The following is a 26717-nucleotide window of genomic DNA, read 5'->3' as shown; positions in this document are numbered from 1 at the left end:
CCCGCATTTGCTTGACACTTCAGTTCAACGAAGCTCTCACTTCAGAACCACCTGTTGCTACCTTCGATATCTCACTGGAGGATTCCAATTGAATCGAATCTTACTACTCTTTCGATTCTCGCAGTCACCTCTGATGCCAGGTCCCTAAATATATCGTTGATGACAGCACAACTCCAGCATGAGTGAATACGAGAGTGAGAGGCTGGCGTTAGAGCTTCAGCTAAGCGACATTGACGCAAGTCTGCAGCTTTTGCAAGATGAAATAGATACATTCGAGAACTCGATGTCTCGAAGACTACGATCTAGTAGAAAAAGGGCCCCAGAGAGAATATCCAAGCAGGTGACTGCTTTACAATCTAGTCGAGAGGAGTTGCAAAGGCATCTGGACTTCATTAACAAGACGAGACGTCCCCAACACTACAATAACTTGATTGACCTCACCCAAGAGCAAACATTTCCCGCGGAAAGAGATGGTGACGTGGCATTCCTTGGTTCAGTGCGTAAGAATCACTCTATAACTAAGAGAAAAAATCGTCCCGAATTTATCGATCTCACAAAGGATGTCGAAGATTGGTTGATCTATGGAAAATTCCAGTCTGGACCTCCAACTCCATCGCAGAACAAACAAACTTCATCAAAGAATAATCCACAAGATGTCAAACGAGTATGCACCGCCTGTCTGGAAGAATTCCACATCGAAGAAACTTTTCCAGGAAAATGCGAGCATAGATATTGCCGTGACTGTCTGAGGAACATGTTCTTGGTGTCAATGCAAGACGAGCAGCTCTATCCACCAAAATGCTGCAAGAAGCCTATCAAGCCCAAAAACATGATTGAAATCCTCAGTGTTCAAGAGCTGCAGGCCTATGAAGAGAAGGTTATCGAATACTCCGCCCCGGACAGATTATACTGTGCGTACCCGACTTGCTCGAAATTCATTCCTAAGTCGAGAATTAAACAAGAGCATGGCAGATGCCTATCTTGTAAACGCCAGACTCACAAACTTTGTCGTGGACTTGCCCATCCGGGTATTGACTGTCCAAATGATAAAGAGTTACAACGAGTGTTGAAGATCGCCAAGTCGAAGCAATGGAGGCGATGTCCAAATTGTCATACAATGATCGATCGTGTGTCCGGATGCGCTCATATCTATTGCACGTATGCATATATTTCTTACCTTCTGTCCTATGAAGTTTCAGTTGCTAATTTAGTATAGATGTGGCTGTCATTTCTGTTATGTATGTGGTGGGGTGAACTCTAAAGGGTTGTGTGGACACATGTAGTGAAGTGGAAAAGTCGCCAAAGACTACCGACAAGGATCATGGTTGATGAAGCAAGCGGTTGAGCGAAGCGCAAACTCCCACTACTCCGTAGGTTAGGGTAGAGTAGTAGATCTAGATGATGCAGATCTTGAAGGGACATGGCGAGGCTAACGTGGCAATCATCCATTTCAAGATCAAACCCAACACCGCAAAATAATTTCAAGGATCAGAAATTCCACCCCATTTTCCATAGATCTTGCATTCCAATTACCACCATGAACATCAGTTCGGAGCCGTAGTAGGATCGAGTGGCGATTCCTAAATCAAACAAGGATAGCAATCTTTACCTTGGCATTCTAGCCATCGACGCAATCTCCTCACCCGGATTGCTATAGTCTACAAATCCGAACTTCGCGTAAAGCGGCGCACCATCTTTACTCGCATCAACATAGGCAGCGATACCCTGAGAGTCTGCAAGATCACAACCCCATTTAACAAGCATAGACCCAGCACCACGACGTTGATAATCGGGATGAGTCGCAACAGTATCCAGATCTTCAAATTTCAAATAGTCAGCTAGAGCAAACTAGGACAGATCTGGTTGTCCACACATGGAACCCCCGAAGGAATTTGGACATACAGAAATGTTTCCGATCACCCATAACACGCTTTCTATTTTCCTCCTCCTTTTGGAAGAATTCATCGCAAAGTGCTGCAGGCATTTCTCCGTGCCAGGGTGGGTAGCGGGGACCTCGGTCTTCGGGCATAGAAGTGTCCCATTTGGCATATGCTGCTATACGAGGCCGACCTTTCTCGTCGATTGATGTAGTGTCGACGACTTTAATGTATTTTTGGAAAGGCTTGCGAACAACATCGTGTCGATTGGCGTCTGTGAGCCACTGGCGGACGGCAGGCGTATCAGGGAAGACACGACGCAGCTCTGGTCCAGTGAAGGCAGCATACCACAGCTCCGTGAGGGCGGAAGTGTCTTCCAGATTAAGGGTTTCTAAGATCAAGGGGTTGGGAGCTACCATCCTGTGTCGCGGTACCAGGTGATAATTGATAAATATGAACAAATTCAACTTGGGCTGTTGTGAAGCGAATTTGATATCGGATGGAGGCAACAGGCCACGGCGGGGAAGCCTGTGGGCCGTGGCCCCATTCGGCTTGTCGATCCCGATTGCCCCGATGGCCGTTGTGGTTCCACTTCGTTGGCAATGCTGCGGAGGTGCATCCTTAAAATGCCTGAAGTGTACTTTGAATCTTGCAGTAGTAGTGCGTTAGAAATGAACCAGCGATAGCCGCGCATCTTCAAATACCCAAGTGCTTTGATTAGATGTGAATATATACTCCAAATGATATCAATCCCGAAAAGGATAGCTTCACGCTTGAAAAACTGCTCATGGTAAAAAAACAAAAGAGAATTACACGCAATAAATGCATCGGGTACACTGGACGCGAGCAGAGTCTCGCTATGTCAGTGACAAGTATCCCCCTCCAGTCACACTATTGATACGCGGCCATTTGCTTCTGGTCATCCTGATCCCGAGCAGCGCGTTCTGTCTCGCTGACCTCGTTGAGGGTTTGAGTTTGCGTCTTTGCCTTTTGTGCTGCTAGCTTTGACCCCAGCTTACCCTTGTTGGCGGAAGATGCGCTTTCGGCCCGTTTCTGTACACACAACCGTTAGCCTTTCATCCCGGCCTAGATCCAGAGTAATGTAGCCTTGCTAGACATTTGTGATGAGAAGGGTTTAACTCAAATATGCTTACCTGAGCAGCAATTGCCGCATTGGACCGAGCCTCGTCACTATTCCCTTGCGTCTCTCCAGTAGAGCTGTCCCCTAACGTCCGGCCCGGGGTATTCTTCCAGTTGGCTTTGGCTGGGACCGAGGCTCGTGGAGCAGCGGATTGGTTTGAAGGGTTTGTTCCAACGACTCGACCGGGGCTGGAAAATGCTTCGGGATCGTTGGAACCTCGCGAGCAGATGTTTCCCATGGTGAAAAACCTTGGATTTAAAAGCCGGAGAGAGGAGAAGGAAGTGGAGGGGAGTGAGGTCGAAGGGCGGTGAAGAGGTGAAAGTGAAGTAAACTAGTATATACTTTAAGGAAGGAGCAATTGAGAAAAGCAAGAATTGATGTAATGCGCCTTCCCCTTTTGAGCAAGGTATGTAGTTATTTCAGTGAAACATGGGGAAGGAGCACTCAACTCAAGGGGTGATCGCACCTGCCTGCGGAGGTAGGCGCGATCCGCGATAAGGCGGGGCACATGGGGTTATGTCAGCAGTTATCGATAGCAATTAATGCCTCAGGTGTCAGCAATACCGATGACATTCAAGCGGAATATTTCCCTCGGCAGTGTCTTCTAGGGGAAGACAGAGGTAGAATGTAATCGCCTTGCCTATGCGACGAGCCTTATCAGGTTTTCTTCCGGATTACATCCATTCAAGCTATTATCCAGAATGAAGGCTAGACCGGGGAGAACCGAAAATGCGCGGGGAGATATTCTTAGTCATCCAGATGGAAAAATGACCCCGGTCTCCCACGAGGAGACCGGAATGTGACTATCCTTCGTTCTCAATCCATACGGCCTCTAGTATACAGTATTTCGAGTACTTCATATACACATTAGTATACAGTACAATATGAAGACAGTTGACATTGACCGCTTGTCAACTGCTCAACTGCCATTCGCCAACCGATTTTCCCAACTATGACGCTTAACCCACAAGGTCCTCAAGTGTACGCCGAGTTCCCCAAAGGTCCTCACCACATCGCAAGTCTGCGAGGAGATCCCCTCTCGATCTCAAATCTCGTTTGAATTTTTGCTTCATTTCGACTTCAAATTCTCACGCACTTTCCAAGGTCCTCAATTTCTTCCTGCATTTCGCCGATCTTTCGCTATTTTCTCCGATTGCGTTGATCCTAGACCAACTGCGTACCCTCATTGCCCGCCACGCATGACACAAGTGGGAGACAACCTGCATTACCCGGGGACGGTTATACACAAGCGCATTCTCGGCTCTCATTGCTGCGTTCTGCCACACATCGAGAGTTTGCCGGATACTTGTTACTGTGGCGTTGTGAACATACCGGTTACGTGATTCAACGTCTCTCCGGATATCGTACCTGATTCCGTGAGATCTCACTTGTTCGGTCGTACATCTCCCTTAATTTTCTGGACTGGGTCTCCTATTTTCTTTTCTTTTCTTTTTTTGATTACCTACTTGACCCCTCGATCTATTCCTGCTGGTGGTGCCTGTTCTTCTAGTGGTAGTTGTTCCTCCGGTGATACCGGTTTTTAGCCCTACCCGTCTCACCATCTCTTCTTGTCCTATCCCCTCTCTTCCCCTGGAGACGTGGTCCGCGCGCAAGCATGTCTTCTCAGCCCCAGCGTGGTGATTTCTGCCTCGAGTGTCACTGGGAGGACTTTCACATTGATGGAAAGTCATCTGGTGACAACTCGGGCTCCCAATCTCAGTCCCAATGGGCCTGCTCACGGCCTGAAGCCCACACCGTGCTTGCCGACTGCAAGCCGTCGGAAAATGACTGTTGTGAGGCCGATGACTGCGCGCTAGACTGTGGGTCAGTATGTGAAGGCTTCGCGGATTGCGACGCTTCGACCGTCTGCTCTGTTGCTCACTGCGATGACACTCATTGCGAGAACACAGATCCTGCCTGCTTCGAGGACCACTGCTGCGACGATACCAACGACCAAGACTGTGCCTTTGATTCTTTCTTCGGATTGAACAGCCCGTTGTCGCTGGATACATCTGGTCTTCTGCCCTCCACTGCTACGATGCCCCCTAATGTTCTTGGTGACCAGGGCAAGCCATTCGATCATACCCTTCCCGCTGCCATCGACCCTTGCTACCACCAGGATTTTTTGCACTCATATCAGACTCACGCAAGTCATTGTGACCAAAACGTCGCAAGCCACTTTGAGTGTGATGCGTTTCAGAAAGATTTGCAGGGCATGTTCACCCATCAACCTTTCCCTCAGCAGACCGAGGTCAACCCACAAGATGTCTTCCAGATGCTTGGTATGTGTCCGGACTATACCGTCTGCCACGACCATGTTGCTCCGCCACAGCCGAGTACTGGTGACTTCGACAAGCCACAAGACAATCAAGTACCTGTTGGTCTGAACTGCTTCCATCCTGAGCATCATCACGTCCATGGCTCCTTCAAGAACCCCAATGACCTCGACCTACACATTCCCAGGGGTCCCCTTCGCAACCACCACAAGTGTCGAGTTCATCATCACCATGCCCATCCTTACTCTCCGTATTCACGCCATTCTCGCTCCAGCATCAGTTCGCACTTCATGTCCAGTCCGGGAGAGACACCGCCGCCGCTGGACGGAGGCGGCTCATCGGTTTTGACGACGCCAGACTTCTCTGCTGAGGACAGTGATTTCCACACCTGCAAGTGGGTTGTGAACATTAATGGGATAAAGGCCCCTTGTGGTATCACTTTCGCAGACTCTGGAGCTCTGCAAGATCATCTTGTTGCCACTCATATGAATACTGTGGATGGCGCGAAGGGCAGTGGATATTACTGTTGCTGGGAAGGGTGTCACCGTCCTGACGAGCCTTTCTCTCAAAAGTCAAAACTCCAGGGTCACTTTTTGACGCATAGTAACTGTAAGTCACCTCACCAACTTCTGCCCGTTGTTCAAGCTCACACTCTAGTTTCCAGATAAGAACTTTAGGTGCTCCGTGTGCGGCAAGGCCTTTGCTCGGCAGGCCACTTTGGATCGACATGAGCGCAGCCACCGCGGCGACAAACCGTACAAGTGCAAAGACTGTGGAAAGACCTTTACAGATAGTAGTGAACTGAGTATGTCTTGCCCCGTATCTTCTCATGGACGTTACTGATGATACTAGAAACACACTCGCGAACTCATAGTGGTGAAAAGCCCTTTAAATGTACTTTCCCAGGATGTAACTTCACAACGGGCGACGTGAGTATTGAACCATATCCCAGCTCCCACGCATAGCTAACATTGTCGAAGTCTTCAAATATGTCGAGTCATAGATTGACTCATGGCGAACGGAAACATAAGTGCCTTTACCCGGGATGCACAAAAAGTTTTACTCGGCCTGGTATGTAAAAGCTCACCAGATTCTGACATATCTCTCTAACGCGGCATGTGTCTCTGCAGATCAATTAAAACGTCACCAAAGAACCACACACAAAACGGAATCCTCATTTCTTTCGCCGAGTCCGGAAAATTTCGCTCTTTCTACCTTCGCTATGGTATGAAAGAGTACGAATATTTCAAACCCCACGAATGATACCCATGGAATAGGAGCACAATCGGTATGTCCCTGCTACAGAGGCCATATCTGACCGGGCGTTCATGGCTTTTTGAAAAGGGAATTTATGAGCAAGACCCCTGGCACGCAACTGCAATGGATGTCAGTCACCTAGGTGGTCCGGCGTTATTTGATATTTGAGAAAATTCTATACGATCCAGACTCCGCCTTATCTGGATCATGTTTTGGGAGTGATATTCCAGCTGAATGTCATTTTTTCATGCTGCGTGCTATATGTCAGGCCTGTTTTATGTCGGATTCAAACGCAGCGATTTGACAATGATGAGATGTTAATTATGATCTTTATACCACTGTCCACGTCACAAAACCTCCTCGGCACATATACTGCTAGATAATTATACATCGTTCCGACAAAAGTCCTCAATACATATCCAGATTGGATGCATGTATTCACAGTATTCCACCACCTGTACTATTCCACATCCCCAGATATAATAATAAAACCCTTAGTATCTCAATCACACCGGATGCAAGACACGTTTTGTTCACACGATCTCATTACTCCTCATGAGCCTTCTCCTCAAGAATCTCAACCGCATTCTTCAATTCTCTCACCCGCTGCCCAACTCTCTTCTTGACATCCCCACGGACCTCCTCCTTAATCCCCTCAGGATCAAAGTTCGTCTCAACAACAGGGCCCTTCTCGCCGATCGTAGTTGGAGTTTCGGCGTGGGTACTCCCAACTTTGGCCCCAGTATACAATTCATAGACAGTGACGAGTTGATTCAGCGCGTCGCGGGCTGACTCCCTGTCTGAGGCCGCGTAAATTGTCGCACCATCAGTGGAATCCGTCGCGATTTCAAACTCATCTTTTGCTATCTCATACAAATCTTGTATTTCCTCGATTAGATTGTCTGCGGTTGCCTCCGAGGCTGAGGCCGAGGAATATGCTCGGAGTTGAGTGGGCTGGTTTGTTGTGGCGTTCGGTTTTGGGACCGTGGAGATTGGGTTGAGGAGGGGTGCTACTCGGGCAGACGATGGAATTAACAACCCTGTCCGTCTTGAGATGCTGTGCAGTGTTCGCCCTAGTGCCTTTTGGGCGTTGGTGCTGTTTGTGTTGGTTCGAAGCTGGCGGAAGCTGCGGAGTCGGAATGAGCACGTCCCAGTTCGGAGGATTGAAGACGACATTTTTCGAATTGATGTATAGTTTATGTGCTTCGGAAAGTACAAAAAAGTCAGCCTGTAAGATCTAACACTAGTATTTTCGGCTTTTCTTCTGTCAGTTGACAAGGAGTGATTGTTGAATTGGAGAGAGAATAGCTGGCTATGGGAATGCCTTATCTCTGATGACGTAGTATCACGTGCTGATGAGGGGTCGAAGGGTTCCAGGTGGGCTGACTTTTTGTGCCCTAAAAGAACACTTACACTCTTGGTGGTTATTGCGGCGAAAAGAGAGGGAAGAATGCCAGAAGGATTCGTTGAATTGAAATCGTTGAGTATGCGTGGTTCACAGCCACAAGGTCGAAAAAGTAAGACAGTATGACGAAGCATGAAGCTGACTTTCTACTACTAATATCACAAAAAGCAAGAGTGGAAGATTATTTTCATGGTTTAGTTGTATCAAACTGAATTATACAAAAAATGTGAATCGGGTTCCTTTTAAAGAGGCTCGGGTTTAAATTCGCGATTGCATGATCAAACAGCTAGCCAATCTCATATCGTACGATTGCTTTCCTGGCCCATGCGCATGGTTTCCCCTGGCCGAACCCGAAGGATCGGCCCCGAGTGTTAGGAAATCGTACTACTATTTCTCTACTAGTTTTCCGATGTGAATTGGCTCTTGACATTACATTTGGAAAGATTCTTACTGATCATCATGTGTAGAAACTTGTTCTCGGTAATTTAATCATTGCGTCCGGCTGGCACTCATCCTGAAAATTCTAAAATCTACTACCTTTTACTGTTATGAGTATGTATCATCTTTGTCTTTCACACAGCAGAAGTCAAAATTTGATTCGAGAAGTCGGTAATGTATGAGTAAGAAATAGCTTCAAAAAATAGGCATCTACGAATGAAAATGAAAAAAGACAAAACACCCACACCCCGTGATGAATTTACTTCCGGTTATGATTTCAATATTGGCTGTATTAAATCTGGAGTCACTACCAGTTAACGTCGAGGTCGGCACTTCCACGGTGGGAAAGGTATACTACTAGATAGCAGAACCCAACTAGCAATGTAATCAGAAGCTCAAATGTTATTTAAGACTTGTGTTTGTGAGGGTTTCAGCGCGATTTTATCGGTTACATGATACATAAGCGGCAGCCGTCGCCTGAGTGTTAGCCTACCTTCGACGCGAACAAGAACTCGAAGCACTATATCGAATGTCAAGATTTATGGAAATTAGCTACATTATGTGATGACCCTAGCCTTGCGGATGATGGATTGACCTTTGAGTCAATACGCTACCGTTTGGGTCCATGTGATTCATGGGGTCGAACAAGGCTTCTATTACCGGAATAAAGGAATGGAGGATTTATCCACAGAAACACTTTTACATATAGGAAAGCATTTATGCTCCAAATTGCGATCCAGTAAGTATAGCTGGTCAGGTACAGCCAGGCTGGTAGGTCAAAGTACATAGCCAAAATAGCCCTAGATGTATTCACTCATATGGCCATCCTCCCGCCATCATTTCTGTAGGCTGCTCTACCAAGCACCAGAAATCTCTCAGGAAGACATCCGCCTTTGGTGATAGCCACACAGACCATTCAGCAATGCTGGAGCCATAAGAGAACCCTATCAGTCGATGACAACTAGGGCTCTCTTCATATCCTACGCCGAGGTCCTTTTGCACGAGCCCCCCTCTTCCATATGCTGTCTTCTTTTTCTCCAAATTTCTGCAGATCAATACCGGCTCTTTCCAGATCTCTCAGCCAATTTCGAAGTGGTCCATCCAGGGATAATATCTGATATTTAGATATGTCCATCCAATCAAGATATCCCTCTAAAAACGCAAGCAACAGCGTCTGTCCATCGACAACGTAGTTTGGATCCACGCCAACTTGCAGGAAGCCTATGAAAAGACTTACCCACGATTCATAGAGATGAAGATATCCTTCTCTCATCTTGATATGAAGAGGTTGTCCGAATCGCTGATTCTGGTGCCGAAATTTTCTCTTCCAAGGATGAGACCCTTGCAGAGCCGCCTCGCATGCTCCAATCTTTCTCACAACACAATGAACAAGCGTCGTATTTTTTGAATCAAACCGCCACGGCCCTTCTAGTTGGAGATCTTTGGCAGTTAGAGTAATTGGTCCAAGCATCGTTTGGATCAAGTCAGGCATATGATAGGCATCCCATGAGCCAAATGCGGCCTTAGAGGCCACTGCAATCCTTGTTCCTTGTGGCATTTCGTAATATAAGGGACAGCAATGTTGCTGTAAGAACTTGAACTCTTCTTTTGACCCCCAAAATCGAGATAAATTTCCATTGATCGTTTCTTCTGGTGTATCTTCGTAAGAAAGCTGTCTTGTGTCGCGCAGGAGAAGACGCAGGCACGGAAATAGCGGTTGACCCCTACCGAGCCCAAGGGTTCCGCAGAATACCAACATATTGAGAGGTGTTTCAAGGTTGGGGTGTGTTCCCGCGATAGAGGAGTCAACTCCCAGCTCGAGGAGAAATTTCAAAATCTTCTCTTTCTTCGGCCCGAGCATGGCGTACTTTGGAATCGAATTAGCAACTTTGCATCGTCACCTGTGGGCCAAGGTCTTCTTACATGTAGAAGTGTGTACCCGAAGCGATCAGTGCGGTCAAATGGAGATGCCTGCTTCGTGGCGAATAGATTTTGCAAATCTTCAAGCTTACCGGCCACTGTCAATGAGACTACTTTTGATGTTGATGGGATCACATTATACGTTCTGAAAACCCATTGCCATCCGTGGCAGAGTCTCTCACTGTATATTTCTAGTGCCTTTGTGCTTATCCAGAGTGGTAAACTGAAACGCCACAGGTATTTGGAGGCTTGAGCATAGCGTGGCACCTTGCCTTGCGACACACCTTCTGTTGGATTATTCGATGACTCGGGCGTCTCACTTATGAAGTGATTTTCTTTCCTCTCAGTCATGTAGCATCAGTAACGCTGATTTTTTCATTGTCCTCCCAGGGATGTACCCAACGTACCGTGAAGGTAGCTTTTCGGCTGGAAGTCCAGTAAGTTTGTCTTGTTTTGCATTAGTCTATTGGCAATTAAATCCGGTTGAACACGTATAAGGGCTCTAATAAATTAGCCTTCCAATAATCACAAGTAGTTGTGTCATCACAAACCTCGTATAGCACTGTTGAGACAGTGATAATAACTGTATAGCGTTACGCAGTCGTGTCATGTACCTTTCCATTTTCCCTCGCTGCATCACTATTTTTGCTGCCGCATAAGATCTTCGTAAGCGGCTAGATGACTGTATTTTGAGTGCGATCTCATCCGATATCGCTTGAAGGGTCGTAGCGGCTTCTCTGGAAAATTGCAGACTTTGCATAACATGCTGACTGCCCCTCAGGGCGAGTGCGAGATCATTTTGCGATATGTCCTGCTCCATTTCAGCCAGAATGAGTTCGAACAGTTCAAGGTCCCGTATCAGGTATCGTAAGTCATCGGTTGCATCACGGCATTGGCTACAGTATTCCTTGATCGTAATTATGGACTCGGTGACCTGAGCGATAATGGTCGCAAATGTGATGGCACCCGAAACCACACCAATGACTTCTGCCATTCCAGAAATAAAGCAGTCTAGCCAGATTGAAAGGTTTTCTTGTGGCCGATTTGGAAAGTTGCATTTGCGTGAATGCCAAAGCCGAACGACAAGGATGCCGTGTGGACACACGCCCCTCAACGCACCCCTCTTCGTGCGGAGATGGCCGCACCGCCACATGTCAACATGCTAAGTTAATCATTGTCCCTGTGTCTTATAACCGCTCTGTTCAAGAGAGGAGTACTGGATCAACAGGACAATACTTGAAGCAACGGGTATAAGCAAGTATACCGTCGTATACCTGTTTGAAACCCCTACAGAGTCGCTTTAAAGTTCCATCAGATACCAAATGAGAGTATATAAAAGCTTCAAGCTATATGTGAAGTTCACATGACCAAAAGGGCTTGAGAAAGGCGTGATGTATATGAAGGGGGCCGTTTATATACATGACTCCAGCAAATAACAAGATGAACTCAATTATCAAAAACTGGCAAAGACTCAGTGAAAAGGGATTATTGGGAAATGGTCGCAATTAGACTGACATATCTCAAGCTAGGATTCAGGCCTGGGGAGCGTCAGAAATGATGAAGTAAATCTGATACGGAATATTATTGTGTCTCCATTGCCTCATCGCTTGCTTTACCTTCTTGGATGAAGAATCTGACTTTAAAAGGAACAAGTCAATTGCTCGCCAAGTTCTCTTATTGCACAACCAGAAATAGAATTTCGAATTCCCTTCACATTGATCAAGGTAAAAAAAACCTTATCTTTAATCCAACCTTGGGTAAGGGGTTGGAACCCCTTCCCCCGCGAAATTCAAAAGGCATCCAAACCTGGTCTTTATTTGATATAGACCAGGGTTGGATGCCTTTTTTGTATGAAATATATACGTGATATATATTTCACATACAAGCAATTTGAGTTCTTGCTGAATAGGGAGATATCTTAGTATGAAGTATTGATATGGATATCACATACTGTAAGCGGAAGTATGCCTCCCAAAAATCATCTTAATTAGCGGAATATGGGATGCTATTAAGACATGTCTAGTCCCAATTTTTTCAACCGTCTACCAGATGGTACTAAACTACGAATAACATCAATTGGCTTTTTTGAACATGACATCTGGCGTGGGTTGGCGGCTAAATTCCTCAGGGGCCGCGGGAAATGCGGGGATAAACAGACCCTTAATCCTAGCATTCCACCTTTCATCACCCTGAGACACTTGGCTATGGACCGTCATGCCAAAACGAGAAAGGGATTTCCTTTTCAAATCCGTGATGTGGCCTCAAAATCCCCGTTTTCAAAGGATACCCGATGCACTTTAGCCGTCCACGGGTGTACCTGAAACAACTATCGTTCCGGCTGAAGAAATGCGCGACGCAATCTCAACGAGCAAGATTTTCGAAGACCTATTTAGTTCCTAGTCTCCCATTGAAGAGAGGTAATATTCTTATTTCCTCGGAGTCAATCTAGAGACGAAATCGTCTAGATTTTTTCAGAATGACCCGAGTTCTGCTTGCTGCCGTTGTGGCCTTGACGCAACTTGCTACAGCTCAACGCATAGGATCAATTCCTGAGATCCACCCTCAGCTCCAAACATGGAAATGCTCGACCAAGACTGGATGCGTTAAGCATAATACTTCTGTTGTCCTCGATGCATTGTCTCATCCCCTGCACGTAGCGGGTAACGCCAGCATCTCATGCAATGACTGGCAAAATGGATTGAGCAAAGAGCTCTGCTCAACCAAAGAGTCATGTGCAAAGAACTGTGTTCTTGATGGCGTCGATTACCCTTCTCGTGGTGTTCACACTGCAGGCGATCGTTTGATTCTTCATCAGTATCAAAAGTCGAACGGGGATGTTTATCCCGTCTCACCGCGTGTGTATCTGCTGGACGAGTCGGGGAAGAATTACGATATGCTGCATCTACTCAACCAAGAGATTAGTTTCGAAGTTGAGCTTTCATCACTCGTTTGTGGGATGAATGGTGCACTATATCTCTCAGAAATGCTGCAATCCGGTGGACGGGATAAGCTCAACCCTGCTGGTGCACAGTACGGGACTGGGTACTGTGACGCGCAATGCCCGACCAGTTCATGGATCAACGGCGTTGCTAATACCGACAACCTTGGTGCATGTTGTAACGAGATGGATCTATGGGAAGCAAATGCTCGTGCCACTTCTTATACCCCACACGCGTGTAATACCACTCGACTGTACGAATGCGAAGGCGACGATTGTGGAAGCAACGGGGTTTGCGATAAATCTGGCTGCGGATTCAATCCGTATGCTCTTGGTGAAAAGAACTACTATGGCTACGACATGACCGTGGACACAAACAAACGCTTCACAGTTGTTACACAATTTGTTACCGACGATCACACGGCGAAAGGGAATCTGTTGGAGATCAGGCGGCTGTATGTTCAGAATGGCAAGGTCATTCAAAATGCAGTTGCCAAAGTATCAGGTGGTGAGGTTGACTCGGTCAGTGAAAAGCTTTGTGCAAGCTCTACAAGCGACTTCCAGAGATTAGGGGGGTTTGAAACAAATGGGCAACGCACTTCGCCGAGGAATGGTTCTCATTTTTAGTATTTGGAATGACTCTAGCCAGTTTATGAACTGGTTGGACAGTGGCAATGCTGGCCCTTGCAATAGCACAGAAGGGAATCCTGATTCAATTCAAACGCAACACCCTGAGACCTCCGTTACATTTTCCAATATTCGTTGGGGTGATATTGGATCTACTTATAGTCATTAAAAGACTTAATGGGCTCGAGATATGAGTTTATAACAAAATACTATTCTTCATTCATAGCTATAACTAACTCTAACTAATACTCCTCCACGATCATCAACTTGCTTCACCATCAAATATCATCAGCATCAAGGAGTGTATACAGTTCGTGTGCTCATTCAAATCATCAAATGCATTAATATCAAAAACATTTCGGTAACATTGGAGTTTCTTGAATTTAAAATCCGGGTCAGTCAGGTCTGCTATGAGAAGGGCTCGAAGAACTGCATACCTTTCTTAGCCACTGGCTGTATTTCTAAGTGAGATTCTCACTGCTTGTCGGTGGTGGTAGTAGTGGCCTTCTTCTTGTCGTAGTCCTTGTTCTTCAAGTCCTTGTTGAGATCCTTGTTCTCATATCCCTTGTAGTCGGCATTGGTGGAAGCACCAGTGCCAGCGTTGACCTTGTTGACCTTGTCAGAGTAGTCAACGTCCTTGTTGTCGAACTTGGCATTGTCGTTAGGAGTGTTGCGAGTCCAGACACGCGGAGTAGGAGTAGCGCGAGTACGGTCCCAGTCGCTGCGGCAGCTCCAGCCTGATCGGTCAGCGCGGTCATCACTCTTGCACTTGTCATAACCGTATCGGTCGTTGTCGTTGTAGCGGTCATTGTCATTGTAGCGGTTGCGGCAGTTCCAGTCGTTGCGATCACAGTTGCGGTCCCAGTTGCGGTCATCATCGCGGTTCCAGCTGGAGAAAGGCCAGATACGACGAGTGAGGATATTGCCAACGACGTGCTCGGCAACTCGGCGGTCCTCCTCGTTGTTGTAGCGGCCATCGCGATAGCCATCGTTATAGCTGTTGTCGTAATGATCATTGTTGTAGCGATCATGGTCATACTCATCGGGGTTGTAGTGGCGAGGAACGTGAGGGAGTCCGGCAGCGTTGTTGATACCAGCACCAGCGCCAGCAATGTTTCCCTGACCAGCATTCAATGGGTTGGAGGCCTGAGCCTGGTTCAGAAGGTTCGGGTTGGAAGCCAGGTTGGTAGTGGCAGTTGGCTCAAAGCCACGCTTTTGGTTGGCATGCCACTGACCATTGGCATCAGTCCAGCCACCCTGTTGGTTGTTGTTGGCGTGCCACTGTCCGTTGGCGTCAGTCCAACCGGCACCGTTGTTGTTATTGGCGTGCCACTGTCCATTGGCATCAGTCCAGCCACCTTGCTGGTTGTTGGCATGCCATTGTCCATTGGCGTCAGTCCAACCGCCTTGCTGGTTGTTGGCGTGCCACTGGCCATTTGCATCAGTCCAACCGCCGTTGTTGTTATTGTTGTTATCATAAGGCCAGTTGCGAGCGTGGATGCCAGTTCCAGGGACACCAACACGAGGAGTGCCAAACTGAGTTCCATGGTTGTGAAGGCCAGCCGCCTCTGCAACACCTTGACCAGGGACCCAGCGACGTTGCCAGCGGCCGGCCTGGTTATAACGACCATCCTGGTTGTATTGACCATTCTGGTTGTACTGGTCGTTCTGGTAGTTGTCGCGCCACTGACCATTTTGGTAGTTTTGGTTTTGTTCGTTGCGCCACTGCTCGTTTTGATAACCATTTTCGTAGCCAGTTCGGCCGACATCGTTGCCAATAAAGTTACCCTGGCCATCGTAGTGACCCTTTCGGTACTGGCCGCTGGGGTCCCAAACACCACCCTGGTCATTGGGGTCGACAGGGAGAGCAAGAGCAGTGAAAGGCGAGATGGCCAGCATAAGTAGGCCGTTGATTAGAGTGTAGCGCATTGTGATGATTTTTGGTCGGATCAGAAAGATAAAAAGATTCGATGAGTGTTTATAGATTGAGAAGATCCCTTAGATTTTGTGATCTCGAGGGATGCTTTGGCTTGAGATGAAGAACTCAGTCGGATGTCCATTGAGCTGATATTTATACTGAAGCTGGCAGAGCTCCAAACCTATGATTACGTAGCTCATTGTAGCCTGAGGTCAGCTCTCATTGCTATTGTTGGCAATGTCTAAGCTCGCCGTGACAATCATCTCATTGACTTTTGCTGGGCACTGGGGTTCACTGCAAGGGACCAGAGGTTGAACGTGCAGTCAACAATCGGTCTGCCTTGCGGGGGAAGAGAATAGTCGGGCAATTCATAGTCTGTACAATGACTTCAGAGGGCCGTGTCAATTCGATTTGTATGAGCGAATAAGATATTTCCCTGCGTTGAGTGTCTTAGTATGTAAACTTTGCGATTTATTGCATGATGAACCTCGCATTAATTAGCGTGTCGGGAGATGTCGATCGGGCCTCGAAGGGGTTTAATTACATTCCGGCCGATCATCCGGGGCTTGAGCGCGGCATACAATCGCATCAAAAAGAGTGTCTTGAGAATAGTCGCTCACGTCTCGGCGTTTGTCTCGCTTGAGTCTTGGTCCCGAGGTTGACGTGATGCCAGTCCCCCTGGCTTGGATATGCCCATGCACCACGCTTTTGAAGTGCTCATGGGACCACAAAACGTGTAAGACATACAGAGGATATTGCGTCAAGCTGTCCCAGATGGCTTGGATGTCTGGGCAGTCAGCGATGGAAAAGGTGAATCGCCCTCAGGAGGGTGCAGAAGTGCCCCGAGACTTGCGGTCTGCTTAGGTCTAAGCGGGGATTAGGGCAGAGCTGCCGTACTATCCGAGACGACTTTTGACTCGTGCCCTTTTTTTTATTCTCCTTTACGCTACAAGTTCCTTTCAAAGCTAACTTTCGGGATGTTTTGCGACAAATCTCCAGATTTACAGCCGCCAGATTATGAGTCGACAGAGCGCCTGCTTGCTGAAGAAGAAGGCCATCTCTGGACTGGTGATGACGACGATGATTTCTGCATTACCACGGCGACGGTATTTCTTCAGTTCATAGCTCTAGCTATGGTCTTTCTGGTTGGGACCCTATTCGGGTTCTTCTGGAGAGGCGATCTGGACGGACTTTGCGGTCCACATGTTTCTAGATATTGTATGCCCCCCATCAACTTCATTTGGTCAAGATTTGAAATAAGCTTACCGTTAAATAGCACCTTTGGTAGACGAGATATCAGTCAAATATCACCCAAAGTCATTCAATGGGGCATTCCTGAAAGAAAACATCTTTCGGCAGGATGCAAGCCCAGATGTTGATGCGGCTTGGGATTCTCTAGGCGTCAACTGTAAGCCATACCCAAAAAGGGTTTCCCCGATTAGTATCTGGCCACTGACATAAAACCTCACATTACAGTTCGAGACGTCCGAGTTCCCGAGACTGATGCTGGAAAATCTGGTCTTGCCTTGGATCAAGTCAAGATCAAGGACAAATATGGAGGAGGCTACCCGGCGAAGGTGGAAGGCTTTCAGCATTTGCATTGCTTGGTATGTGGAAAACAATGCTCGATTTTGATCACACTAACTCCAGAACAGAATGTTCTGCGTCAAGGTCTTTATTACAACTATGATTATTATCACTCCCAGGGTCATGGTGTCTTCAGTACTAATGACTACATTGCCCGCCGCCAAGTCTGTAAGTACATTCTTCAGTCAAGAAAAAAGCTGCCCATATGCTAACAGCTCCAATTCAGCATATTGCCTTGATGTTCTTCGACAGCAGCTCATGTGCACGGTGGATACGGGTGTGGTCGGACAAGTTTGGATGTATCCGGAAAATCCAGAGCCACAGGCCGATTTGAATACTCGCCACAAGTGCAAGAATTTCAATGACATTCGAAAATGGGCAGAAGATAACCAACTGCCCGAAAATCCACCTGACGATTTCTTGCAGCAGCCTGGCCCTGGAGACTTGATTTATAAGCGTATGCCCTAAAAGACTTTCTCCCATGACGACGTTATCACGATTATGATAGTATATGAGATAATGAGACTATTTGATCTTACGAAGGGAGATCTTTGATGATATTCATATCACGTATTCAGTTCAATGAGTCCGTATATAGCCAGATCCTCACTCATTCCAGGTAAAACATAGATAGCAGTCGTTCTCCCCCCAAACACGTGTAATTCAGTAATTCCTCGAAATTCCATCCCAATCTTGTCCAGTACCCTCCTACTACGCTGGTTTAAGGGATCACAGAATCCAAATACAACTTCCATTCCGAGGTGAAATTTCGCCCATTCTAGGACTCCGTTTGCGGCCTCCGCTGCATATCCCTTGCCACTATGCTCAGGCAAAACAGCAAATCCGATATCCGGGGCTGTGTAGTGGAGGTCAGGCGGTGACCCTTTCATCAAGGAGACGGTCCCTATAGGTGTATCAGGCATGGTCTCTTGATTTTTGAGTGATACCAAAAACATCCCGTATTGATTGATCTTGTATTGCAGTAAGAGGCGGTTTCGTATAAAACTTGACGCCTTTTCAGGAGTAGTAATTGATGTACGGCCGCACGCATCGATGAAATCGTCTGTATTCCATAGCCGGACTAGAAACTTGGTGTGAATGAGGTTATCAGGGTCGAATAGGCTGATGTTCAAGCGAGATGTAGAAATGCAAAATCCAGGCGGAAATGAGGATGATCGCGCAGTTTCGAAGGCCATTTTAGTCAGGGTTGTTACTATTCAGAGAGTGAGATGTTCTATTATATATTTATCTTTGTTTTTGTAGGTTGGAGGCGAAATAGTCACATTATATATCAATATTCAAGAAACCTCTAAGAATATTGATTTGTACTACTGCTTATCACTATTATGAGTCACCCAGGGTAGCATCCATACAATTCCTACTAGCACTAGTAGTCTTCATTGTAAGCTGATAGGCGGATGCAAGCCACAATTCGAACTTTTAGCGGGAGTAACAGTAGGCTTGAACAGCAAATTTGATAAGACCGTCGAGAACTCGCTTTGAATATTTGATTGTCAAATTTTAACACTATCAAAGACGAGCAGGTAAGTAATCGAGATACTCTAACCTAACATTAGAAGTCCTAATGTTGAAAAGTTCTTGGTAGAGTACTGGTACTCTAGTAGTACTCTACCAAGAGTAGTATATAGGTACGCTGAATATATGTGATATATAGCGGAGTCTATAATGGTATTCTGAACTTGAAATTCATTAAACTCGAAGTACGAGTTTAGCAATCTAGTAGACTACTCTATATTTCATTCTGGATGCATTAGTCTGAGCAACCAGTACAAGAAGGGGCTTTTGGACTTCGATGAACCGGAATTTTCAATAATTTGTCCTGTTCTAATACTTTCTCATGTCGTCGTATCCAAGGTATGATCTCAATACCCCACCATCTGCACGATACTTTGCCCCTCACCAACCTGGACCCCCGGGCCAAGGTCAAACTTGAATCTCTCCAATATCCCAGAACCTCCAGTTCTCTGAGAATAGAATCCAAATCCCGGAATCCGCTATAATCGCCATCTCTAAAAATGACGACAAACACAACCCCAACAATCCTCCTCCTAGGAACATGCGATACAAAGCTCCAAGAACTCCTCTACACAAAATCGAGCATCATGTCACAATCCCCCAACAATCTAAAAGTTATAATAATGGACATTGGCCGAAACCCCTCTTCCTCACCGGAGGTAGGCATAACCCAATCCAACCTCTTAAAAACCCCCTTACAGGAACCCCCCCCACCAAAAGCACAGGGAGACCCAACATCAGAACAACAGCACAAAATTCTAAACACTCTAGACCGCGACACATATATCAAGGCCCTATCTCGTTACGCAGCAGATCATATATGCCAATTGTACCGCGAGCGTCAAATCCATGCCGTACTCGGTATAGGCGGATCATGCGGGACAGCACTAGCTACATCTGCCATGCGAGATGGATTACCTGTTGGATTTCCCAAATTAATGGTTTCCACTATGGTTTCTGGTGATGTTAGTCCTTATATTGGGGAAACTGATATCGGGATGATGTATAGTGTTGTTGATATAGCGGGTCGAAATCGGGTTTTGGATACTGTTTTGCGAAATGCGGGTTCGGCGATCGCAGGGATGGCGAGGTCTTTTTTTGAGTCTTCCTTTGAATCTGAGGAAACCAGTGATATTGCTGCTGGTAGTGGTACTGGTAGTACTGTTCGCATTGGGATTTCCATGTTTGGGGTTACGACTCCGGCTGTTACTGCTGCAAGGAAACATTTGGAATTCATTCTGCCCGGTTGTGAAGTATATGTCTTCCATGCAACTGGGTCAGGAGGCCGGGCTATGGAAAGACTTACCAATGAGGGGCAATTAGATGCCATTTTGGATCTGACGACGACGGAGATTGCGGATGAGGTTGTCGGCGGAGTGTTGAGTGCGGGTCCGCGACGATTGATATCGGCCACTGAGAGGGATATTCCGCGAGTGGTCAGTGTTGGGGCGTGTGATATGGTTAATTTTGGAACATTTGAGTCTGTTCCAGAGAAGTTTATTAACGCTTCGAGGATCTTTCATAAGCATAATCCCACGGTTACGATTATGAGGACTACTGCGGAGGAATGTCGAGATATTGCGAGTCTGTTGGTGAAGAACATTCGAGGGGCTTCCTGGACAAAAGTCTTGTTGCCGGTTGGTGGTGTTAGTATGGTTGATACTCCTGGTCAACCATTTTGGAATCCAGAGGTAGATCAAGTTCTGTTCTCTACGCTCGAGGAAGGTTTACGTGGCAGTGGAATCGACATTATTAGGGATGAGCGTGATATCAACCATACGGAGTTCGCAGTACTCGCCGCTGAGATGCTGAGAGACTTAATTAAGGTCAAGGACCGAGAGACAACTACTTAGATTACAAATTACAAGGGAAACTGGTTGGTGCTCAGATTATATTTCACTGTGCAGCCATATCTGACCGACGATAGGGCCAGCAGGACTAAGGTATCAAGTAGAAAAATTCCCATCCGTACGCGCAGTGTTGAATGCAAGACCTACCCAGGTCGACCCACGCCAGTAAATAGAAAACACGCACTCCCCCATGTGGAGACCACTTTTTATGCCGTTGAAGGACAACCACTTTTGAGTTCTAAGTTGATAGAGAACTCGAATGCCAATCGTAACATCGTCGAAAATCATGTTGAAAGTCTATTCAAGAAAAGAAAGGAAACTTCATATATCGAACGCAATTGGAGAATAAGAACAAGTTAGGGATTGTCGTGCGACTTTGTTTAGTAGCGGTAGATCTCGCTCTTGTAGGGGCCAGCAACCTCAAGGCCAAGGTACTCAGCTTGGACGGGGGTGAGCTCAGTCAGCTTGGCGTTGACGTGGTCCAAGTGGCAGCGAGCGACCTGCTCATCCAGCTGCTTGGGCAGAACGTAGACACCGACGTCCTTCTTGCCGCCAGCACCGAACTCAATGTACTTCTTGCCGAAAGCGGCATCCTCGGCCTTGAAGAGAGCGATCTGAGCAAGGACCTGGTTGGAGAAGGAGCAGGACATGACGAAGGAAGAGTGACCGGTGGCACAGCCCAGGTTGACCAGGCGACCCTCAGCCAGGAGGATAATGTGCTTGCCGTTCAGGAGGTAGCGGTCGACTTGGGGCTTGATGTTCTGGACGGACTGAGCGTTGGCCTTCAACCAGGCAACGTCAATCTCAATATCGAAGTGACCAATGTTGCAAACAATGGCGTCGTTGCGCATGGCCTCGAAGTGACGGCCAACCAGGATGTCACGGCAACCAGTGGTGGTGACGAAGATCTGACCGATCTTAGCGGCCTCCTCCATGGTGGTGACCTCGTAACCCTGGACGGCGGCCTGGAGAGCGTTGATGGGGTCGACCTCAGTAACGAGGACACGAGCACCCATGGAGTGCAGGGCCTGGGCGCAACCCTTACCAACATCACCGTAACCGGCAACGACACCGACCTTACCGGCGATCATGACATCGGTAGCACGCTTGATACCGTCAATGAGGGACTCACGGCAACCGTACAGGTTGTCGAACTTGGACTTGGTGACACAGTCGTTGACGTTGATGGCGGGGACCTTGAGCTTGCCCTCCTTCAGCATGCGGTACAGGTGGTGGACACCAGTGGTGGTCTCCTCGGAGACACCGTAGCAGTCATTAAGCATCTCGGGGTGCTTAGAGTGGACGAGGGAGGTCAGGTCACCACCGTCATCGAGGATAAGGTTGAGCTTCTTGTCATCCTTGAAAGCGAACAGCTGCTGCTCAAGGCACCACTGGTACTCCTCCTCGGTCTCACCCTTCCAGGCGAAGCTATAAGCGAAGAAATGTTAGGACACAAAATCTAAAGAGGGGGGTTCGCAGTGGGGGCCAGCTTACACAGGGACACCGGCGGCGGCAATGGCGGCGGCAGCGTGGTCCTGGGTGGAGAAAATGTTGCAGGAAGTCCAGGTGACCTCAGCACCAAGGGCAGTGAGGGTCTCAATGAGGACAGCAGTCTGAATGGCTAGGGAGTGGGTCAGATAGGGGATGGTATGAGAACGGAGCTTGGAGACATACTCATGTGCAGACAACCAGCGATACGGGCACCGGCGAGGGGCTGGTCCTGACCGTACTTCTCACGGATGGCCATGAGACCGGGCATCTCAACCTCGGAGAGCTCAATCTCCCGGCGACCGAAAGCGGCCAGGGACTAGAGAGATTGTTAGCAATTGCAGAGCAATTGAGAAGTGGATAGATAGCTAAATAAAGCTGAGAGGGAAGAAAATGAGGGGCACATACGATATCAGCAACCTTGAACTTCTGAGCGGGGGCAGACATGATGAATTGTGATATACTAGATAGATGTTAGAATGAAAAAGGCGAGAAAAGAAGAGTTCAAGGGAGAAAACCAACCAAAAAGTAGGGGATGAAGAGGGGAAAAGAAAAGGGAGGAGTCGAGCAAAAGACAAGAGGGGCACCGAAAAGTCTCCTCTTCATCTTAGGTAAGCGCCCCGCGGCGCCCCACGTGAGCCCCACGTGATCATCGGCAAGCGTTCCTGCCGAGTGGGGAATTAGACAAACTATAACTATCATATGGTACATAGTACATGGCGTATAGATATGTGGACCAACATTTGTTGAGTTGACAAAAGAATATCATAAAGACATCGGTAGAGAGGAAGGACTTTTTTGGAGATCTGTTTACATAGATACACTAATCTCACGATGCTAGGGGCAGAGGAAGGAATAAAGCTCATTTGTCCGAGGTCAGTAGATCATAGGGATATAAAACTAAATAGAGTAAAAAAACGACAAATCGGAATAACAAAACATAGATAAAATTGAAATCATATCCTACCCATCGATCATCAATCATAAATTCATCGCCCAGAATTAACCCTAGTAAGAAATCGCCGGTGCCTCCGTCGTCGCCCCATAAGGGTTTCCATCATTATATGTAACATTTCCTCCATGCCCAGCTCCATGATCTCCCGCATATTCAATCTCATCCGGCCAGCGATGATAAGATGGCAGCGAGTTACTGCGGTTGCGCTTAAGTTCACGTCTCATCGCCCTCTTAATACACTCATTGTGGAAATTTTCGGTCTCTTTTCGTTTCTCCATCACCTCCTTCCATTCGCCATAAGCACCCTTGATACCGAGAGCTGCGAGTCCGATACTTGCAACGTCGAGAGCATTGGCCTTCATACGCTGTCTGCGTGCTTCTTCAAGAGAGATCTCTCCACTCTTCACCTGTTCTAATCTCTTTTTTCGCTTGTTCACCGAGCCATAGACACTGTGACCTGCGTGGATCGTTGCAACAGTTGCCAGGCCCGATGTTAGTAGCATCTCTCTCTTCATTTTCTTTTCGGTCTTCTTCTCATCACTGCTATCGCCTAAGTCAGAGTCACTCTCAGAATTGTCGAGTTTACCGCGCGCAGTGGTGCCATTTGGACCTGCGCTGCGCGGGGCACTCGTAGGGGGTTGGGGGGGTTCTGCCGCTGTTCAGGGAACGCGTTCGACCTACGTCTCTCGAGCCTCTACCTCGCCGGGAATATCCTCTGCCATAGTCACTGTCTGCATCCGAGTCTGAATATCCGCCATAGCGGGAGTCTCGATCTCGATCTCTCTCTCTGTGGTCGCGGTCACGATGGTGACGACGCTCTCTGCGATCTGATCGGTCATCTCTGTCTCTGCTTCGAGATCTGCTTTGAGATCTGCTCCGATCTCTGCTCCGGTCTTTGCCTTCGTCTAGACCAAGCGCTGCGATTCCCTTATTGATATAGTCGGACACGCTCTTGCTGCGCTTTTTAGACCCACGGCGATCATCGTCATCATCGCTGTAACGATCATCATCTCTGCCACGAGGTCTTGATCGCGAGCGGGAAACTTTATCGAAAATTTCCTTTCCAGCTGCGGCCAGAGCACCTGTGGCGGCGAGATTCTTAAGACCACCGCCGGCAGAACTACTGCGTCCATTACGGCCACGAGATTTGGATCGTCCGCCGTTGATAAAGTGATTGGTGGCCATACCAGCGAGAGTTGATTCAATGACATGTCGAGTTCCATGCTTGTTTGGGTCTTTGTCGACGAGCGCATCGGTACCAGCTGCCGTGACGGCTGCAGTCAAGACACGTTTGCCCTTGGCACCAGTCCATTCACCGGGATCTTTGCGAGACCGGAAAGCCTCTGCTGCACCAGCGGTGAGAGCTGCACGGGCAGCCTGCATCATGCGCTGTTCGCTCTTGTCTCGTTTGCTGCCATGGCGATGACGATCACGGCTACGACTGCGAGAGTCTGACGAATATCGGCCATGTCGAGAGTATGATCGACCACGGCCACGACCATGATAACGATCGCCGCTACGGTCACTGCTAGCTTTGGAGGCAGCACCAAGACCAAGGGCACCTAGGGCAGCATCACTGATTGACTTGCGTCGACTGTGACGAGGAGGCGAGCGACTTGAAGAAGGAGAATCATATCTGGAGCGACGAGGAGGGGCTGATGAGAGCGGATGAGGGTCAGCACAAAGTATAAAAGAATACTGCTCAGGAACAGGAATGACTTACGACGATCATCATACCGCCGAGATCTTTGCGGGCGAGAACGACGATAATGGCCCCCATCGTGATACGGATCACCGCTTACAGACGAAGCACGTCGCACCGTCTCTTGCACAGGGCGGCGCGGCCGTCTCGAGTCATAACTGCGTTCATAGTAATAGTCACGTCCGGGAGGGAAATCACGAGGGATTTCTTCGAGCGAGCCATCATCCCTGTAATAAGGATAGTTTTCTCTCTCGTCCCTTGCATGTCTAGACCGAGGATGGTCATCGAAGTAATCTGCAGCATAACCACTAGCGGGGCGGCCGCGGTCGCGGGGTGCGCTGTAGCGACGATCGTCGTAGTACGACATCGCTAGAAAATAGAGAGAAAATCCGAAGCAATCAAAATTTAAAGAAGAGTCGAGCTTTTAGAGTGAATCGTCTAATGAATCACCGATAAAATAAGATGAGAGAGAAAATGATAGTGAGAGAGAGAAAGAGAGAGAGAGAAAAGAAGTGGTTGGAAAAAGCAGAGAGAGGCGGGGCAGGTGGCGTGACGTCGTGGCTGTGGAGGCTGAGGCTGAGAGGACGAGGGAACAGAATTGAATGATATACAAGAGTAGATAATTGAATTAGGAAGGGGTATCAAGTATCAGGTAGAAAACCAGAGAGTCATATTGAAGAAACAAAAAGGAATACTCAAGTAGATAGGGGCATCATCCGAAGATATTATATTTGAAGCTCGCACCCCTTGCCATGACGTCGATTAGTACAGATTCTGGAGAATATTCCCCCCTTCAGTACGCATCTTCTGCGGCTGGCGTGTTCTCGAATTTCCATCCGCCTGTCGTCGTTTAGCGTTGGCTTATCCGACGTCATTCTGCATGTATCGGGACTCAGCTCATCAAGGAAGAGTCCCAGCCCTACCCAACACCTTTTCATTTCTCCCTCTTTTCTAAAACACTAAATCACCGTCATGGCCGGCTTAGACCGCCACTTGAATAAAACTTGACCGGAAAGGGGCTTGGCCTGAGTCGCAATCTATTTGATTGTTGATGTGTTGTTGTTGTTGTTGTTGTTGTTGTTTGTTTCTATTCCGGTAGGCATTCCAAGGGTCGATTCCGCGGGGTTTTCCCTCGTTTCCATGGCTCGTGGCTCGGCTGATCCCGTGATTGCTGACGCCTTTCTTTTCTTTTCTAATCGACAGATTCAGTTAAGGTTATCTTTGAACTTGTCAACTCTAAGATTTGATCGACCGCTCATCTCTGCTTGGCATGTCCTAACGTCTGTTTTCCCTTTTATTCTAGACTTTTATCCTCTGAGCATCCTCCATTTCCCCCGCCCCTCTTTCAGTTCCTAAATTACTCTACAGCTATTTCTTCAGGATGGCATGTTGTTGGTGGTGCAGCCAGACTTGGGCGCACAGAATCATTCCATTCATGGAGGTCCTTGTTAAGTACTATACAAATATTTTATCCGCCACCTCCCAAAATACATCATCACCCTGCCGAGAGCGTATGACGTCTAACCCGACACAACACAGGCAAAACAAATAGTTTCAGTGGTACACGAGGAGTGTACTTATTTGATGTACGTAGTACACAACAAGAGCTCCTCGCCCCGATTTTCCTAAACGAAGCCACCTGGGCTGGCTTGAAATGTCGGATCTACTTGGACCGCCTCAATCTTTCCTATCTGATTCCCGATCATATGGTGGAAGAGATTTGTCCCCTTTCCATCCGACTAAAGCCGCATGGAGGCGGCTTGGTCCTAAAAGCGATGAAAACGCCCTCCACCATAGGAGAC

General features: G+C 47.7%; 12 protein-coding genes across 12 annotated transcripts; 5 read left to right on the top strand and 7 right to left on the bottom strand.

The window, feature by feature from the left end:
- Positions 1–178: 178 nt before the first annotated feature.
- On the top strand, positions 179–1216 carry N7469_001496 (E3 ubiquitin-protein ligase; the record flags this gene model as incomplete). The annotated part of the gene is made up of 1 exon (XM_056640416.1): positions 179–1216. One exon carries the CDS (start codon positions 179–181, stop codon positions 1214–1216), a length of 1038 nt encoding a protein of 345 aa, XP_056506173.1.
- Positions 1217–1605: 389 nt separating this feature from the next.
- On the bottom strand, positions 1606–2296 carry N7469_001495 (GNAT family N-acetyltransferase; the record flags this gene model as incomplete). The annotated part of the gene is made up of 2 exons (XM_056640415.1): positions 1606–1817; positions 1903–2296. The coding sequence occupies 2 exons, from the start codon at positions 2294–2296 to the stop codon at positions 1606–1608; spliced, it is 606 nt and encodes a 201-aa protein (XP_056506172.1).
- A 472-nt stretch (positions 2297–2768) lies between these two features.
- On the bottom strand, positions 2769–3256 carry N7469_001494 (uncharacterized protein; the record flags this gene model as incomplete). Its single annotated transcript, XM_056640414.1, has 2 exons — positions 2769–2930; positions 3032–3256. 2 exons carry the CDS (start codon positions 3254–3256, stop codon positions 2769–2771), a joined length of 387 nt encoding a protein of 128 aa, XP_056506171.1.
- A 1377-nt stretch (positions 3257–4633) lies between these two features.
- N7469_001493 (C2H2-type zinc finger protein) lies at positions 4634–6525 on the top strand (the record flags this gene model as incomplete). Its single annotated transcript, XM_056640413.1, has 3 exons — positions 4634–5903; positions 5959–6099; positions 6377–6525. 3 exons carry the CDS (start codon positions 4634–4636, stop codon positions 6523–6525), a joined length of 1560 nt encoding a protein of 519 aa, XP_056506170.1.
- A 572-nt stretch (positions 6526–7097) lies between these two features.
- Positions 7098–7727, bottom strand: N7469_001492 (uncharacterized protein; the record flags this gene model as incomplete). Its single annotated transcript, XM_056640412.1, has 1 exon — positions 7098–7727. The coding sequence occupies one exon, from the start codon at positions 7725–7727 to the stop codon at positions 7098–7100; it is 630 nt and encodes a 209-aa protein (XP_056506169.1).
- A 5063-nt stretch (positions 7728–12790) lies between these two features.
- N7469_001491 (uncharacterized protein) lies at positions 12791–13879 on the top strand (the record flags this gene model as incomplete). The annotated part of the gene is made up of 1 exon (XM_056640411.1): positions 12791–13879. One exon carries the CDS (start codon positions 12791–12793, stop codon positions 13877–13879), a length of 1089 nt encoding a protein of 362 aa, XP_056506168.1.
- A 474-nt stretch (positions 13880–14353) lies between these two features.
- On the bottom strand, positions 14354–15808 carry N7469_001490 (uncharacterized protein; the record flags this gene model as incomplete). Its single annotated transcript, XM_056640410.1, has 1 exon — positions 14354–15808. The coding sequence occupies one exon, from the start codon at positions 15806–15808 to the stop codon at positions 14354–14356; it is 1455 nt and encodes a 484-aa protein (XP_056506167.1).
- A 966-nt stretch (positions 15809–16774) lies between these two features.
- On the top strand, positions 16775–17852 carry N7469_001489 (oxidase ustYa family protein; the record flags this gene model as incomplete). The annotated part of the gene is made up of 5 exons (XM_056640409.1): positions 16775–17015; positions 17074–17205; positions 17274–17404; positions 17453–17552; positions 17611–17852. 5 exons carry the CDS (start codon positions 16775–16777, stop codon positions 17850–17852), a joined length of 846 nt encoding a protein of 281 aa, XP_056506166.1.
- A 98-nt stretch (positions 17853–17950) lies between these two features.
- Positions 17951–18580, bottom strand: N7469_001488 (GNAT family N-acetyltransferase; the record flags this gene model as incomplete). Its single annotated transcript, XM_056640408.1, has 1 exon — positions 17951–18580. The coding sequence occupies one exon, from the start codon at positions 18578–18580 to the stop codon at positions 17951–17953; it is 630 nt and encodes a 209-aa protein (XP_056506165.1).
- An 840-nt stretch (positions 18581–19420) lies between these two features.
- On the top strand, positions 19421–20773 carry N7469_001487 (Tm-1-like ATP-binding domain-containing protein; the record flags this gene model as incomplete). The annotated part of the gene is made up of 1 exon (XM_056640407.1): positions 19421–20773. The coding sequence occupies one exon, from the start codon at positions 19421–19423 to the stop codon at positions 20771–20773; it is 1353 nt and encodes a 450-aa protein (XP_056506164.1).
- Positions 20774–21150: 377 nt separating this feature from the next.
- N7469_001486 (adenosylhomocysteinase) lies at positions 21151–22705 on the bottom strand (the record flags this gene model as incomplete). Its single annotated transcript, XM_056640406.1, has 4 exons — positions 21151–22198; positions 22265–22391; positions 22445–22577; positions 22667–22705. 4 exons carry the CDS (start codon positions 22703–22705, stop codon positions 21151–21153), a joined length of 1347 nt encoding a protein of 448 aa, XP_056506163.1.
- Positions 22706–23266: 561 nt separating this feature from the next.
- On the bottom strand, positions 23267–25282 carry N7469_001485 (uncharacterized protein; the record flags this gene model as incomplete). The annotated part of the gene is made up of 3 exons (XM_056640405.1): positions 23267–23868; positions 23891–24868; positions 24937–25282. 3 exons carry the CDS (start codon positions 25280–25282, stop codon positions 23267–23269), a joined length of 1926 nt encoding a protein of 641 aa, XP_056506162.1.
- Positions 25283–26717: the final 1435 nt, after the last annotated feature.

This window comes from Penicillium citrinum, assembly GCF_028827155.1.
Source record: "Penicillium citrinum strain IBT 23319 chromosome Unknown utg000001l:1.0-4955037.0:1.0-4956770.0, whole genome shotgun sequence".
In the NCBI taxonomy this organism is placed as follows: Eukaryota; Fungi; Ascomycota; class Eurotiomycetes; order Eurotiales; family Aspergillaceae; genus Penicillium; species Penicillium citrinum.
Note: the sequence above shows the minus strand (reverse complement) of the source record. Positions and strands in the feature narration are given on the sequence as shown.